General features: G+C 38.1%; 1 protein-coding gene across 3 annotated transcripts in view; it reads left to right on the top strand.

Annotated features, from left to right (window-relative positions):
* Positions 1-327: 327 nt before the first annotated feature.
* mafa (MAF bZIP transcription factor a) overlaps positions 328-15,348 on the top strand; it is a 93,061-nt gene continuing 78,040 nt past the window's right edge. The window contains exons 1-3 of one of the 3 annotated variants that reach the window (XM_079465848.1): positions 328-1,662; positions 5,515-5,587; positions 10,416-11,830. In XM_079465848.1, coding sequence (XP_079321974.1) covers positions 725-1,662; positions 5,515-5,542 — 966 coding nt within the window. In that variant the 5' untranslated portion in view covers positions 328-724 and the 3' untranslated portion in view covers positions 5,543-5,587; positions 10,416-11,830. Of the gene's footprint in view, positions 1,663-5,514; positions 5,588-10,412; positions 11,831-15,348 lie in introns of those variants that run through there. The other 2 variants (XM_079465847.1, XR_013787213.1) reach the window with 2 other exon arrangements.

Genomic DNA, 15,348 nt, shown 5'->3' with positions numbered 1-15,348 from the left:
AATTTTCTAAAACACAAAATCAGTTAATTTGCTGAAATGAGATGCATTCTTTTAAAAGATCTTCAAAATGTTAATGCTAAAACGCATTACAAACACAAAAGAGAACGCCAACCATGCAGAAACTTGTGAATTAAATAATGAAAAGAACCAGAAAATAAAGTTGGGAAGAGTTAAACGTTGACAGTGAACATTAACTCTTTCCTCATGTGCATACAGTGACAGTCAGCTGACCAGAAAAGTTTTGCTTTCTGAACTTACATGCTAATAAACATGAGATCCGGAACGTCTATTGGCTGGTTTCGCGTCCGACGTCACGGCAGCTGTAAGACTCCGTCGGGCTTTAAAACGCGGTACTAGTGTACCAAGTCGACGTTTAAAACTCTCTTCTGCTCGATCTGTGTGTGCTTCCTAAGCGTTACATCCAGCCGTCTAGCCAATATGCCGTCCGCTCTTCCGGAGTTACTAAAGTGTTATGTCTGAAACCCAAAGCCGCCGAAAGTTTCGTGCACAAAAAGGAGATAGTGATCCGATGCGTGAACGCAGCGGACAGTGCCAACGAGAGCGCGTTGACTTGAGTTAGGAGCGCACCGAAGACTTGAGCGTTTGTTTGTTCCCGTTTAAGGTTAAACATTTAAACATCACCAAGCTGGCTCACCCTCTCCCGACCCAGCCTGTCCTGACAGCAACCCTTCAGCCTCTCTGGAGGACGGTCAGCACCAAGAGGATGGCATCAGAGCTGGCACTGAGCGCCCCCGACCTGCCCACAAGTCCCCTGGCTATGGAATATGTTAATGACTTCGATCTGATGAAGTTTGAGGTGAAGAAGGAGCCACCGGAGCCCGATCGCAGCATCGGCCAGTGCAGCCGTCTAATCGCCGGGGGATCTCTGTCTTCCACCCCGATGAGTACGCCTTGCAGCTCGGTTCCCCCTTCCCCGAGCTTTTCGGAGCCCAGCCCGCGCACCGGGAGCGAGCAGAAGGCGCACCTGGAGGATTTTTACTGGATGACCGGTTACCAACAACAGCTAAACCCGGAGACGCTGGGCTTCAGCCCCGAGGACGCGGTCGAGGCGCTGATCAACAGCGGTCATCAGAGTTTCGACGGCTATGCGAGAGCGCAGCAGTTCACCGGCGCAACCGGAGCAGGAGGCGCAGCGGCCGGGGATGAGATGGGCTCCGCAGTCATTGCCGCATCGCAGAACGGGGCACCTCATCACCACCATCTTCACCATCACCACCATAGCCACCAACAGCACCAAAGTCCTGGGTTACTATCCGGCACCCCCGCGTCCCATCACCAGCATGCACACCTGGACGACCGTTTCTCCGACGACCAGTTGGTGACCATGACCGTGCGGGAGCTGAACCGCCAGCTGCGAGGTGTCAGCAAAGAGGAGGTGATCCGTCTCAAGCAGAAGAGGAGAACCTTGAAAAACAGAGGCTATGCGCAGTCGTGTCGCTATAAGCGGGTCCAGCAGAGGCACGTCCTGGAGGGCGAGAAGACACATCTCGTGCAGCAAGTGGACCACCTCAAGCAGGAGATTTGCAGACTTGTGCGCGAAAGAGACGCGTACAAAGAGAAGTACGAGAAGCTGGTGAGCAGCGGCTTTCGAGAAAACTCGTCGAGCAGCGACAACAACCCCTCATCTCCTGAGTTTTTCATGTGAGTTTTCATTACAAAAAGAGCTCGGGAACGTTTTTTCTTTTATTCTCGTTTTGAGGGTCGTTGTATCAAAGCTGACAACTTTTTTGCATCCGGACTGAACTTGTGAGTGTGTCTGCGTACGTGCGTGCGTGTTTTCCCCTTCCTTATGCATTCATGTTTGATATTATGATCTATATGCATATACGCTCAAAATGTTCACCTTTACCCCCATTTTTGCCTTTTTTGAAACAATTTTGCTATAGAAGAAAGTTTGCTTTTTCTTTTTGATATTTTTTGTTTGAACAAGGTCAGAGGATTTTTGTCATTACCCCATGACCATCTCATGCCTCGTGCTTGCTGTTTATTGACGACATGATAATCTACGTATTGCTATATAATAGGACATGTTATTTTAAATGCCTGCATGCTGGACATGTATGGTCGTCCTCCTTTATCCCCCTCCCTTTTTATGCGCTTAAACGTGAACTTGAACTACTCGGAAATTAACTTCTATCAGCATGACAATTCATACATTGCTTTCATTTCTCAATCACTTTCTTTACGGAATACGGAATGAAGAAATGACAGGAGCATTATATCACTGTACTCCCCCATGAAAAGCTTGAACCAGTTTTCACACAGCCTGTGCATTGTTGAGTGCCAACTTGGAAGCAATATTACGGGAGAGCGAACATGGACCTGGTTTCTATCCTCTCTCTGGAACTTGTGCAGTGCAGTGCTGTTGATAAAAGCGGTTTGTGCATTTATAGTCAAACTTTTGCATTTTGATTGAATGAACCACATTTTGTTCACCATTTAAGAGCAGTTGAAAGTTGCTGTGTAGCCACATACTGACACTTCTGAATAAGAGTGACTTAGAGTTTCAATGTTGCTTGTTCGTGGTCTTAAATATTGGTACGGTTTGAATACAGCTGGATTTGTATAATTCGAAACTCTTCTTTTAGCAGCATGTGCTTGCAATGAAACCAGCAGTTTGACAGATGTTTTAGCCTCATTTACTATATTTTGAAACCAGAGTGTTCAACTAGAATATTAAGTTGGCATGGAAAATCATGCATTTGGAAAATGATTGTCTCATATAAATTTCTGACCTTTTTGGAATGAGTTGCACTAAATGTAGCTTGTAGCAAATCATATACATATTTGATAATGGAATCTATCCAGAACGCTAATTTAAAGGACAACCATCATGGCTTTGCTGAAAACTAAAGGATGCAGTCTTATTTAGATATATCTTTATTGTCAAGCAGGACTCGATAATTTCTTTCTTTTAATACATTATTTACATGCAATAATATAGTAATCAATATAAAAATGTCTGGACATTGTTTATAGTCAGGGATTGATACCCTGTTTGTATAAATTCAGGATATATCATTCGTCAATATTTTTTTAACTATGGTAATTCAAACTTTTTCATATATATTTTGCTGTGCAAAATGAATTCATCCACTAACCATATGCGATGTTCATATGTGCTTATTTTCATTTTATACACATATATGACATGCAATAAAATGCAATTTGGTTCTCCTAAATTCTTCTCTGGATGTGATTTGTTTGTTTTTTGCCTTGAATTATTCAGTGATCAGATTGTTATATGTACATAATTCTTGCTTAGTAGCTTGATTTCACTATAGCTTCATGCACCCTATGCATTGGTGTTTCTAAAATCCAGCACATGACACACAAACAATTTATTTATATATATATATATATAGTTTTTAAACAGTCTTTTGAGAGCACCATTTCCCCATTCAATCCTAAATATTTGTTGGAGAAGACTGCAAGCAGAAATCAAAAGCACACAGTTGTGTGGCAGATTTCTTTTTTATGGCAGACAGTTCTTGAACATTCCAAAGTTCAGATTTATGTCAATGCGATGGTCATCGCTTTAAGTATTGACTGAAGTTATAGCATCATAAGTGTCACCTTGTCCCCTTTTATTTGTTGTAGCAGTGAATGACTCACAATAGGAATGATAGAATATGGAAGACAAAATGGGTGTTGAATTGCATGTTTTTGCAAAATAATGTTTACTCTCCTGAACAGCTGCTAGAAGTTAGAACGGAGTTACAGCAGAGGACTATATGTTGTTCAAATGCAAATGGTTCAGTGCCATTTTCAACCAACAAACTAAATATCTCATGCAAGTCACAGATTTAAGGTTTTAAAATAATGCTAATAAAAACATCACACAGAAACATGACAAAAAATGAAAACACACTTTGACACATTGAGCATAATAGCTCGTTTTGCAAAATGTAGAAATATCAGTTATTCAGCTTGTCATTAATAATTTTGTGTTTTTCACGGGCTTTATGCAGCTTAATGTTTGACTTTTTGGTTTACTTGGCACAATGAACAAATGGTTTTATTTGGTTTCCACTCAGCTCCTGGATCATGAACCAAAATAGTGAATATTCATATACATTCATACTGTATGTAGCTCTGTGTGTGTGACAATTTACTTATTTTACAGGACTCTTATGACTTCCACTTTGTAATCAGTGTTTCCCCTTTAAGAGGAGACTGGGAATGAGAGAAGACATGGGGATAGAAAGCATATAGCTGCAGAGTTGAAAGGATTTTGCTGATAATTGATTACTCAGAAAGGGGCCGGCTTTTGCCATGTAGGAACAATAAATCATAAACCTGTATTGCCACAGCTGTGCCTAGACTAGGCTTTTAGCATGCATGTTTAAAATGCAGATTTTGATTAATCTTTCTATCTTGCGATCGTGCGTAGAGGGTCACTGTTACGGTTACATTGTAGTTGGGGGAAATTTTGACATTTCCTGAATATATCCTCAAATATTTACACTCTGCAGGCTGTGTAGTTGTTTTAACTTTCTTAATGTATTATTTTTTTATTTTGTAATATTATATTTGATATGTTATTTTATCTTAAATTTGTGGTTTTTAGTTTTGGAGAAAGCTCATGACATTACCATCCACCCCAAAGGTGTCTGTAATATGTATAATTCAGACTTTCACAATGATTAGTTGTGGTATGGGTCCATGTCTGTAGATGCAGGTTTGTGTTTTATGCGAGTTTGCGTGATGCACAGAGGATGTGTGGGGGTCAGTAAGCAAAGCCTTTTACAATGATTACACAGATCTTTGCCCTCAGGGGAGACTGTTTATTTCCTGTACACACACACACACACACACACGCACACACTCTTCCACTAGATATGCAGCTATCGTTTTCCTCAGCAAATCGGCTAATAACTAACACCTGTAGGTAGGTAGGTATGTTGTTTCAATATTACATACTGTAATGTTTTCTATACATTTGATAGGATATACATTTATGTCTGTATGTTTAATTTTTTCTGTATCTTTTATTTATTTAATCTTTTTATCTTTTCTCTGTACAGAAAGCACTCTTAAACAATAGAGACATAAAAATTGTATGGAAATTTGAAAAATTTTCATGGATGAGCAAACAAACCAAATAAAAGAGCATTTATTGCCAAAATTACACTTTAACATACCTTGTGTTCTTTACAAGACATTTCTCTGTTGGTAAGTTTGAAATACATAAATCTAAATCTTTATAGAATTAAGTTTGGAATCAACATAATATAATTTGCAAATAAACATTGTGTTGGTCCTGTCAGACCCATCATACTTTACATTCTCTGCTTTAGTGGTTTTATAATTTATGAATTAATTCCACAGATTTCGGTTCTGCCTATGTGACATGAGTAAGACTCTATCCATAATGTCTGAATTATGTCAAATACATTTATTAATTGTGTGATTCAATGTGTAAATGTGTATTGTGATAATATTAAATATCAGTGACTTAATTTAGTTTTAAATTCTCTATCTTTTTCTTAGGTCTTCCAGAAAGTTTCTTCATCTGTGACTGTGAGGAGCTGTGACCTTCCGGACCCTGGCCTAGAGGAGCGAGGTACAACCCCTCCTGTCACCTCCTCTAGCTCTCATCTCTGATGCACTTCTCTTACACAATACACATACACCCTTGGAATACCACAGAGAGGAAATTACTTGCCCTTTAAATAGCCAGGAAAAGCATTATTACCTGCATACTATAAACTACAATGCATATTTACTATAGCTAAAACTTATAGAAAGTTGAAATGCATGGAAAATTACATACATTTTAATATTTGTTAAGATCTAATATATGGATACTTATTGATACATACACAATCAGAGAAAAGTTCGCACACACTTGACCAAGGGTCAGAATTACCGAACAGGGCGATTTAGTGAAAAAGCGCTAATATTTGCAGGTGATTTATTGACAAGACGCAGTTATAACTTCTAACAAAGGTGCAATATAACATTTCCATAGTGACTAATGCAATCTACCAAGCGCAAATACCAGTAAAACGACAGGTGCAAATGTTTAGTAAATCATGTTGCTCGATCCATTTAAATACTCTCCTCTCATATTTTGCATCTGAAGAGAAACTCTTAAAAAATGTCTACGCCTTTACAGCGATAACTTGTCACTGCGTGTATTTAGTAAATCCTGACAGTAGTTTATTAATGCCAAAAAAGCACTGGTGCAAGCTGAAAATCTGGCGATAATTCTCTCTTATCATTATATTTAAAACATTTCTGTTGTAAAGACTTATACCTCTGAATTTGTATCTGGCATTGTAAAGTAACGGAAAATATGTAGTTAGTTTTAATGGCAAATACAAGATTATTTTGTTGGTGCCAGTGATACTAAGTGGTTCTCAAAGTGTGGGCTTTGAAAAAGAAAGCCAGCAGAAAAAGAAAAACAACACATTGGTGACAACTATCTTTAATACAAAGTTGCATATCGCATTGCACACGGGCAAAATTCGCAAAATATTGCACAATAGATTCCCTTTGTAATAGGTGTGTTCAATTTCATACAGGCTGCGCAGACTGTTCAGTATATGATATCAAAGTAACACATGAGTGATTTAAAAGCATACGCATCGGTCTAATATAGCATCAATCTCATGGTACATTGATGTTTATATGCTGTGCCACATAAAGTCGAACACACTGTACCGTTTTATTAGATAAGCCAGGTGTCACGACAAACACTATATCATTGTCTAAAGGCATACCTACACCGGACAAGCACAGTGGTACTGAATGCAGCGTTTGTTTTAGTATATATCATTTCTTATTGAGTGGGGGCCACCAGATTTTATATGGGTTAAAAGGGGGGCGTGGCCAGAAAATCTTGAAGCACTCTCATTCTAGGGTTCATTTGGATTTAAAACTATTGGATTTTTTAAAAAATTAAAAAAAAATTATGTGAATTCAGCAAATAAATATTTATAAAAAATTCCTAATAGTTTTGTTAATATGGTACTTTGAATACACCATGCTATACCTGTATTTCATCTACACAGTGGACGCTTCCTGAAGTACTATATTGAAGCTAATTTCACTTTGCACTGAAAGCTACTGTAAGTAGTATATTCACCTTCCTATGGGCTGGACTTTCAGTACGGGGTGATGTTTGTCAGCCTAGCCTAGCTGAAGCTCCAGGCTCAGTTAGAACATGTGTAAGATTGTATAACCTCTCATTGAACAACCTCGTGCACCTCACTCCTGGTTTGGGGTTGTGTGAGTTTGGCACTGTGTGAGGCATTCAAGTATTTGCTGAATCACAAGGGCTTTTAGTGACTAAAGTTCTCTATGATCATTGCTGACCAATCAAACACGGTTAATTTAATAATATGTTGTGCCTTTGAAAGTGAGACAAACGTCAAATATATCTTGTGTCCTTTGCGTTTGGTTTTAATGCATAGTTGCGGAAAGGTAACAGACACAACATCTTTATTTGAAACGATGAAATGAATAGTTTATGCTCTAGAAACTGAACATCTGAGCCATATTTAAAGCTGCTGTGAAAAAAAGCTTATATCTGAAAGTCATGGGCTGGCAGATAATGTATGTGCTTCAAGATGTTGCACAGTGGTGCGCATAAGGAGGTCTATGCAGAATTTTGTGTCTCCAGTTAACTAACACTGTCAATAAAAATCCACAAAAAATAACACAACACCTGTGCCCGCTATAAATTTTATCGTGATGTACCAAATTGCTACAAACCATTAAAGCGGCCTACTGTTAATGTAGTATATTACATTCTAGGGAAAAACAAACATCTTTACTACGATACTATTTCTATTCATAAAAAGTGTTAATAATTGAACATCGTTTAATGTTATTATTGTGAGCAGAGTTGTAGTGTTTACACCTTTCAGACCTATCAAACGACTTTGTTGACTTTGCAAAAACTTGTTTTTTTTGCGGTATGATCGTTTATCCTATTCCCTTTCTGTCAAATCCAATGTCTATTTAGCATGTTCTTTTCTTCTTTCTCCCTATTCTCCCTTATCTGCATAATGAGGATGAGATGTTAATGTCATTCCGCCCTTCCCATTATGCTCCGTGTTCCCATCCCCATTGTTTTTAAGTGGAGCACAGGATCAGGCTGGCACCGCTCCAGCCTCACTTTATTCTGCCAGGGGAAAAGAAGGCGCTGTCGGAGATGACAAGGACAGATCAGCTTTCAATGAAGTGCTTTAAGTGCCGTTGTTTCCAGCTGTTGCCCTTTAGTAGCAGCTGAGGAACATGCACTATTATCCTCTGACACTTCTGGTCAATCTCTCCGTTACCAGCTCATGACACGGCTACAGCATGTAGCACAAACTGACTTGCTGACTTTCTACCAGTCAGTCAGTGACTTAACAGACAGCGTTGTCATATGAAGGCACAGCAATATTAAAAGACCTAGAACAAATTTAACTGAAAAAAATATTAAATTACTTTTATTTTTTTTCTCCGTAAATATTTAATCAGAAGATTAAAAAGACAGTTTTTAATTGTTATTTCAGCCACTCAATCAGACACGTCTTTATTCTTTCCACAGTACTGCACACAATTGGATGAAGACATCTTAGTAGTCGGATGATACACAAACGTCGGATGGGCTTTAAAGCCTTTGTACACAGAGACAACATATATTGCTCAGAGGTTTTATGGAGTTCAAAGTTGTTTCCAAAGTTTTTTTTGCTAATATTGCTAATGAGAAACAATAGATACAAATAAGACAACCATTGAAATATATCTGAACGTTTAATATAGATTGTATGGCATGTATAACGAAAATCTGATATTGGATACATTTGCTAAGAAATGTTAACATCTGACTTTTGATGGGCTTTGAAATACCTGAAGTCAGTCTGTGACAAACGAGATGTATTCTGAAACTCTCACCGAAAGACTTCTAGGTCATTTTTCCAGCAGTTTGAAGAGGAACCTTTGTATACAGGCAGCACTCTTAGGTTTTTGGGCAAACACATTCGGTTAACCTACTGGACATAAACAGAAGCACACGTTGTTGTGTGTGAGTGTGTGTGTGCATATGTGTGTTAGAGAAGATCAGAAAGCCTATAGGGTATACTTTCTTTATCGCACGTGGTGATAGTGGAGACACCAGTGGGAGGACAGAAAGGACACAAAGGACACAAAAACTGCTGATGTAGAAAGAAATAGCTGAATCCCTGGGAGTAGAGCGTGAACACACACACATGGAGACTGCTCATGTCGGGTGTTGACATCGGCCAGAGGGAGGGTGAGGTGGGGCATAGCTGGCAGTTGAGTTTTCTCGCTCTGGGGTGGTCAGACATGCTGATGGAGTGTTGTTTGGTAACGGTGGCCACACATCACACCCCGAATACTTCTGCATTTCTCCAACAACTCTGCCTCAAAAAAACACACTCAAACTGGCAGCATAACGCATTTTATTCTTACTGCACTCACATGCTGTCCCAGATGTACAGTATATGACTATTTTTTCGGCCAAATAGATATTTTTTTACATAAATTTTTACACATGTGTTTTTCGTTGAAACAAGGGGTGTGTGAGCATTATTTAGTTAAATTTATATTTAGTTAAATTTTATTTTAACAAAATATATATATTTAGTTAAATTTATACCGAACAAATCTATATCGGTTCTAAGTTTAAATATGGTGCTCCTTTTTCCTGGGGTGTCCAGGGAAATCAGTTACATCACATTTTTTGACATCATTGTTAAATGCCATCATTGTTAAATTGTCTTTTAGACCAGTTTATTTTTGTCATTCATTTAAAAGTAGCCATGTATTCTGATACATAAATAGATGGTTTGTCTCTTTTTAAAGAACCCTTAACAGTGAAATTAGCTATTTTTTCCTGACTGCAAAAACGGCTTTATGCTCCAGCTGAGAAAATGTCATTGAAATGCACGAGGAGCTCTATCCATATTAGAACACCTTGGTTAGACAGATATCTTTGGCTGTTACATTGAGTCTCACTTTTTGTCAGCATCTTGCCTAGGAATGCTGCATTTTAAGACCGTGTGCCAAGACAAAAATAGTTCAAATGTGTCTCAAAACTCTTGTTCCGCTCCATTCAGTTGTGCTTGATTTAGATGTTATTGAACATGAGAACGCGTCCCCAAATTGTCTCTGGAGCGCTGTTGCTGCTCCAGACAGAAAGTCAGGGTGTGCTGTGTATGGGTGCGGTTGAGTAGAACTATTGGACAATATGCTAATGCAACATATGTTTTGATGCAGGGAAAGAAAGTAATGCAACTATTGTGTTTTATGATCGATCGTCGCTGTCCCTTCTGCATACTCAGAAACTTGTGCATGAATTGAATTGAAAGAATTGAAGTGATGAATTGATCTGTCCACTTTACTGATTCAGAGTCACTCTGTGTTTCATCCAGTAGGGCAGGTTGACCCAGACATGCTGCGTCCACCCGATCTACCAGCCACCTGCTCAAGTCGAGGGGAAATTGGAGACAGAGGCTGGGAGGTTATATTTAGCCATGCAGGCAGCAGACTCTGAATTTGGGCTTTAAGGTTAAAAATATGGATCTATGTACTGTACAGTCCTGGCAATAAAATCTTCACCGTGTTTCTTGACGACTTATTCTCAGTTTAGGTCATCAGTCACCATTAGTACACCAACACACAGATTTCCAGTGAGATCATGTTGCGCACGTGTAGTGTAGCACACTTTAATGTTTATAAAGCACTCAGGAGAGCGAATGCAAAACTAATGCGTTAGGAAATCAAATTGTCTGTTAAGCTGCGTCTTTATCAACTGTGTAATGTAAACTGTGTCATTTTATGTTAAAGCCATTTGCTCTAGCTTTAGTCAGACAATATTTTGTGACATTTTTTATTAAACCAGGCACTAGGTAGACAATTAGTTCATTTTTAAGGTTATATATTACTAAATTTAAATCTCAAAACAATGCAATATGTGTGGGTGTGCGTGCGTGCGTGTGTTTGCATGTGATTCATAATTTTATTTTATTTATACAGTAGCAGTGTTATGATAAGTGTTTCTAACAAATATTACATATGACACATCGTATCTGGTCATTTCACTTTCTCATAAGATCATGTAATGTGTTTTGCTGTAAAATTCTTTCTCATTTGTTCTATGTTATAAAGGCATTTGGTCTACATAAATGTGCTTATCAGCAGAATTTATTTAAATATATTCAAGAAGTTTCATCTCAGTTTCCTTCAGCATAGCCGGCGGTGGATCCTTTCCTCTCTAACCTGCATCTCACAAAATTGGCCTTTTACTATTATTCTGTGTCTTTTTTTTTTGTTGTTAATTTACCGACAACAGCTCACACAGTGTCTGCTTAAATTCTGTAAAGTACAGTTTATTCTCAAATGCTACCTTTTGTTTGAGTGATTATTGTGATCATGTCTATTTCCTGCCAAAAGGTAAATACGAGGTCATTATAGATGACTCTTCTGCTTGCAGGGTAACGCACCACAATTACAGTGATATGGCCATAAACGTTCAACAGTGGGTTCGACAGCCACTTAGTGGCATGTGTTATAATAATGTGGTTAACCGTCTTTTAGAAAGTTGTATATCATGAGCTCATTATTTGAAATTACAGTTGAATAGATTATATGAGAAAATATGCTCAACAAAAAGATACTTTTTAATGCATTGCAGTATATATATCCTTTTGTTTAAATTAAAACACTGTAAATTTAAAGAAAATTACTTCGGTAAAGTGTAAGTATTGGTACTTTTCCCTTTTGGTTTTAGGTTGACTGTCAAAATCATTACTGTGTATTTACTCACAAAATGTTAAAGCCTCGCTTCATATAATCTTTGTGTGTGGTCCTTGTTTTGGCACACTGCAACAAAAACACAGTAAGCTGTCTCAATTCATATTAACAGCCAACTATTATTCAGTGACGTGGGCTGCACTATTTAATCCAGGGGAATAAAGCAGCGAAGACTGTGGTCCATTCAGAAAGTACAGACTGTGTTCACAAAAATGTTTGTATGTAAATGGAAGACACAAAAGCGTGGTTCTTAAAGAGAGGGAAAGAAATATTGATTGTGTAGCCTAAAGGTTAAAAGTAAACATGTCAAAAAGTGTATGAGATACCTTACTTAAAACCAACATTTGATGTTTCCAGCACAACCATATCCATTTTTAATTACTACCAACAGGCAATGGCCCCTGAAATCAAAATTTCCATCTTTCAGCGAGCATATAATGCTCAGGATTAACAGGTACTGAATTACGGATTACCCATTACTTGTACTACTGTATCATTTATAACATGTCACTCCGTTAGATACCAAAGCCATTGAAGAGGAAATATTTGATTTTCACTAATTACATCACAACTTTAGTAGTTTTCTTTTAACCTGTGAATAAATAAATGTCAATGAAACTCTCTTTAACCATTAATACAATTATTACAACTTTTCTTTGTGTTAAGTGTTTAGAGTACTCAAGAACAATACAAAGCTCTGCCATCCGTTTAACTACCTGCAAATTATTCCTATAGTAGCATTTACGTCTGGCTGACTCAATAATAAGATTGTAGTTATTTAATTTAAGGATGTCCTCAAATGGGACAGTTTATTTCAAATTTCAAAAAGACTCTACAAGGCGTAATGTGGTCTTATTTGTTAAAATCTTGTTTATTCTCAGCAAAATATTCTTATCAAGGAGAAGAGGATGAGTAAATGAGTGAACTATCCCCTTAAGGAGAATGAATGTTCCCCAGTACCTACAGTATTCGCATTAAGGAAATGCGAGCTATACCCATAACCCATATAAAAATCACTAACCAGCATCCACAGAACATCTTAGCAACTACTTTTTCTTCTCCAGATACTGTAAAAATCTAATTGAGTCCCCTGTCCCAGAATTGTGTGCTTTTCACATATATATGTCATGAATTGTGGTTGTATTTTTTTCCTTCGTGCCCCAACTTTAAAAAAAAAGTAAACAGCGGGGTGGCCGGAGTCTTAGTGTCTGCCTCAAGTTTTTAGGCCAGACAAAACTAGTGTTTACAAGGCTCAGTGGCTCTTTACTGTTAAATGACTGGTATGTGTATATGTGCGTGTGCTGGTAAGATGAAGGGAGGACCAATAATGTCTTGGCTTTCTCTTTCGAACTCTATTTTCATAGCAATAGTTTACCAGCCAAAAGAATGTTCTTTCCATGTTTAATTATATGCTATCCTCCCTGTCACCCATCTAAAAAGCCATTAGTTGAGAGGTCCATGTGAAGTTTTTCTCCTTTAGCAGGACAGGGTTTATGCTTGCACAGTGAAACAGAGCCCCTCACTCCATACTTTTCATTGGCTTGTTCTCTGTGTATGTCGGTTAGCCACACTGTCATGCAACCAGTGGAAGTTCTGATACTGTCTCTGGTATTTAATGGCTCTTGTGTGCTTTCTCTGGGTCACGAACCCAGCAGGGTTTGTTGAGGAGGCTTAAACCTGCCCAAATTTACAAACCTACTCTAATGGTGTTTCAAAAGAACCGACCCAAATAGACAAGAAAAATGTAAGTGATCGCTTTCCAACTATAATCATAGTACTTGTGTGTTATTTGGGTATCTGCGACATGAATGAAGACATTGTGCATTAAAAACACCCTTAGAGTGTGTGAGCGAATGATTCCTGCTTATGGCAGCTTTAACAGTCACACATAAACTCTTCAAAAAAGGTGCTGTCAGGAATCGGACAGGGGAAGAACCCAAGTGCAGGCAGGCTTGACATGAAACACTGATTTCAAAAACCCACAAAACAAAAACCCATGAGGGGGTAAAACAACAAGGACAGAGGTATATATTAATATTATAGACAAAACCGGAACGAAGACAGACTAGACTAGATTAGACTAGACTTGATTTAACAGAACAAACCGCAGTAACAGGACGGGAGGTCTTTACAGACATGGAACAAAATAAACTCGCACAGGACTGAAGACACAAGGGCATAATAAAGGGAACCAAATCAAGAGGGGAACAGGGGCAGGGCATGAAATAATTAACAACCAATAATGAGACGAGAGGGCGGGGACAAAGACAAGACCAGAGAGAGTGCATGACATGTCAAAAACCAACAATGCCATTTCTCTCTCTACACGAAAGACGTGGGTCTGTCATGATCCTGCCACTAGACCAGTAAACCATGACCAAGAAGGCTCATGACTCATGACAGGTGCTTCAAAAGGTTCTTCGATGCCATTTTTCATACAAGATCATAAACCTTTTTGATTCCATAGAGAACCTTTAACATCTATGTATCACAAAACAAATTTTGTGATGAAAAAAGGTTATAAAAAAGGTAGAAACGGATGGTTCTTCAAAGAACCTTTGGCTGATTGATTCTTTGTGGAACCAAAGATGGTTATTCTATGGTATCGCTGTGAAGGTCCTTTTAAGCACCTTTAGTTTTAAGAGTATAAGGTTGATGGGGTCAAATAAAACAGCTTGTGTGATTTGACATGCATCCTCTGCTTATATTTTTTCACATAAATATAATTTTCATAAATAATTTTAACATTGGTAGTCCATTGTAATCAATCTGCCCTTCCGTTTTCTTCCCACCTCGTGATTTCAACATGGTTGTGGCATGAAATCAGTATATATTACATTCAACTTACAAAGAAGTCCTTTAATATAAATAAAAAGCTGTGAGACCAACTTCAATGTGGAGTAAGCTTTTTGAAAAAATACTAACTTCAGCCAGGTAGCAGTGAAATCATACAATTCCCCTTCCAGCAAATGTCAATCCAAAGCCACGTCTCCGTCAAAACACAAGAGCGTGCATAGACCAGAAGCTATTTTATTGGTTTCAAAACTTCATGTCTCATTCACTGGTGAGAAAACATTACAGTACAAAGTGAACATACTACAATACCGAGTGTAAACAACGGTTAAAAAAAGGGTAAGATGCAGCAAGTTTGCTTCCAGATTAGCTGTGTCAATTTGAAATTAACTTGCCTCGCAACTTTGAAAACATATAAATAGATCCAGATTAGATGCTGGGTCATACTGTCATTACTGTCATTTAATTCGTAAACACATAAGCAACATAATGCTATGACCCCATCAAATCATGTCCTGTACTGTACCTTCCTGTCCAAAAGAAAGAAAAGCAACACTGATTTTAATTCTTTTAGCTCTTTGTATACGACTGTCTTTCTTTCTCTCAGTTCTTTGCGGGTGCCACTTTTTGTCGGTTTAATTGGAAAGTTAGGATCCATTTCGACTACACATTTTTCAATGATGTCATGGTTGTTTTGATTGGAGACAAATAAGAGTGAATAACATTTATAAACCAAGTTTAAGACAAACCTCATACCTCCTT

This window comes from Barbatula barbatula (genome assembly GCF_947034865.1).
Source record: "Barbatula barbatula genome assembly, chromosome: 10".
NCBI lineage: Eukaryota > Metazoa > Chordata > Actinopteri > Cypriniformes > Nemacheilidae > Barbatula > Barbatula barbatula.
Note: the sequence above shows the minus strand (reverse complement) of the source record. Positions and strands in the feature narration are given on the sequence as shown.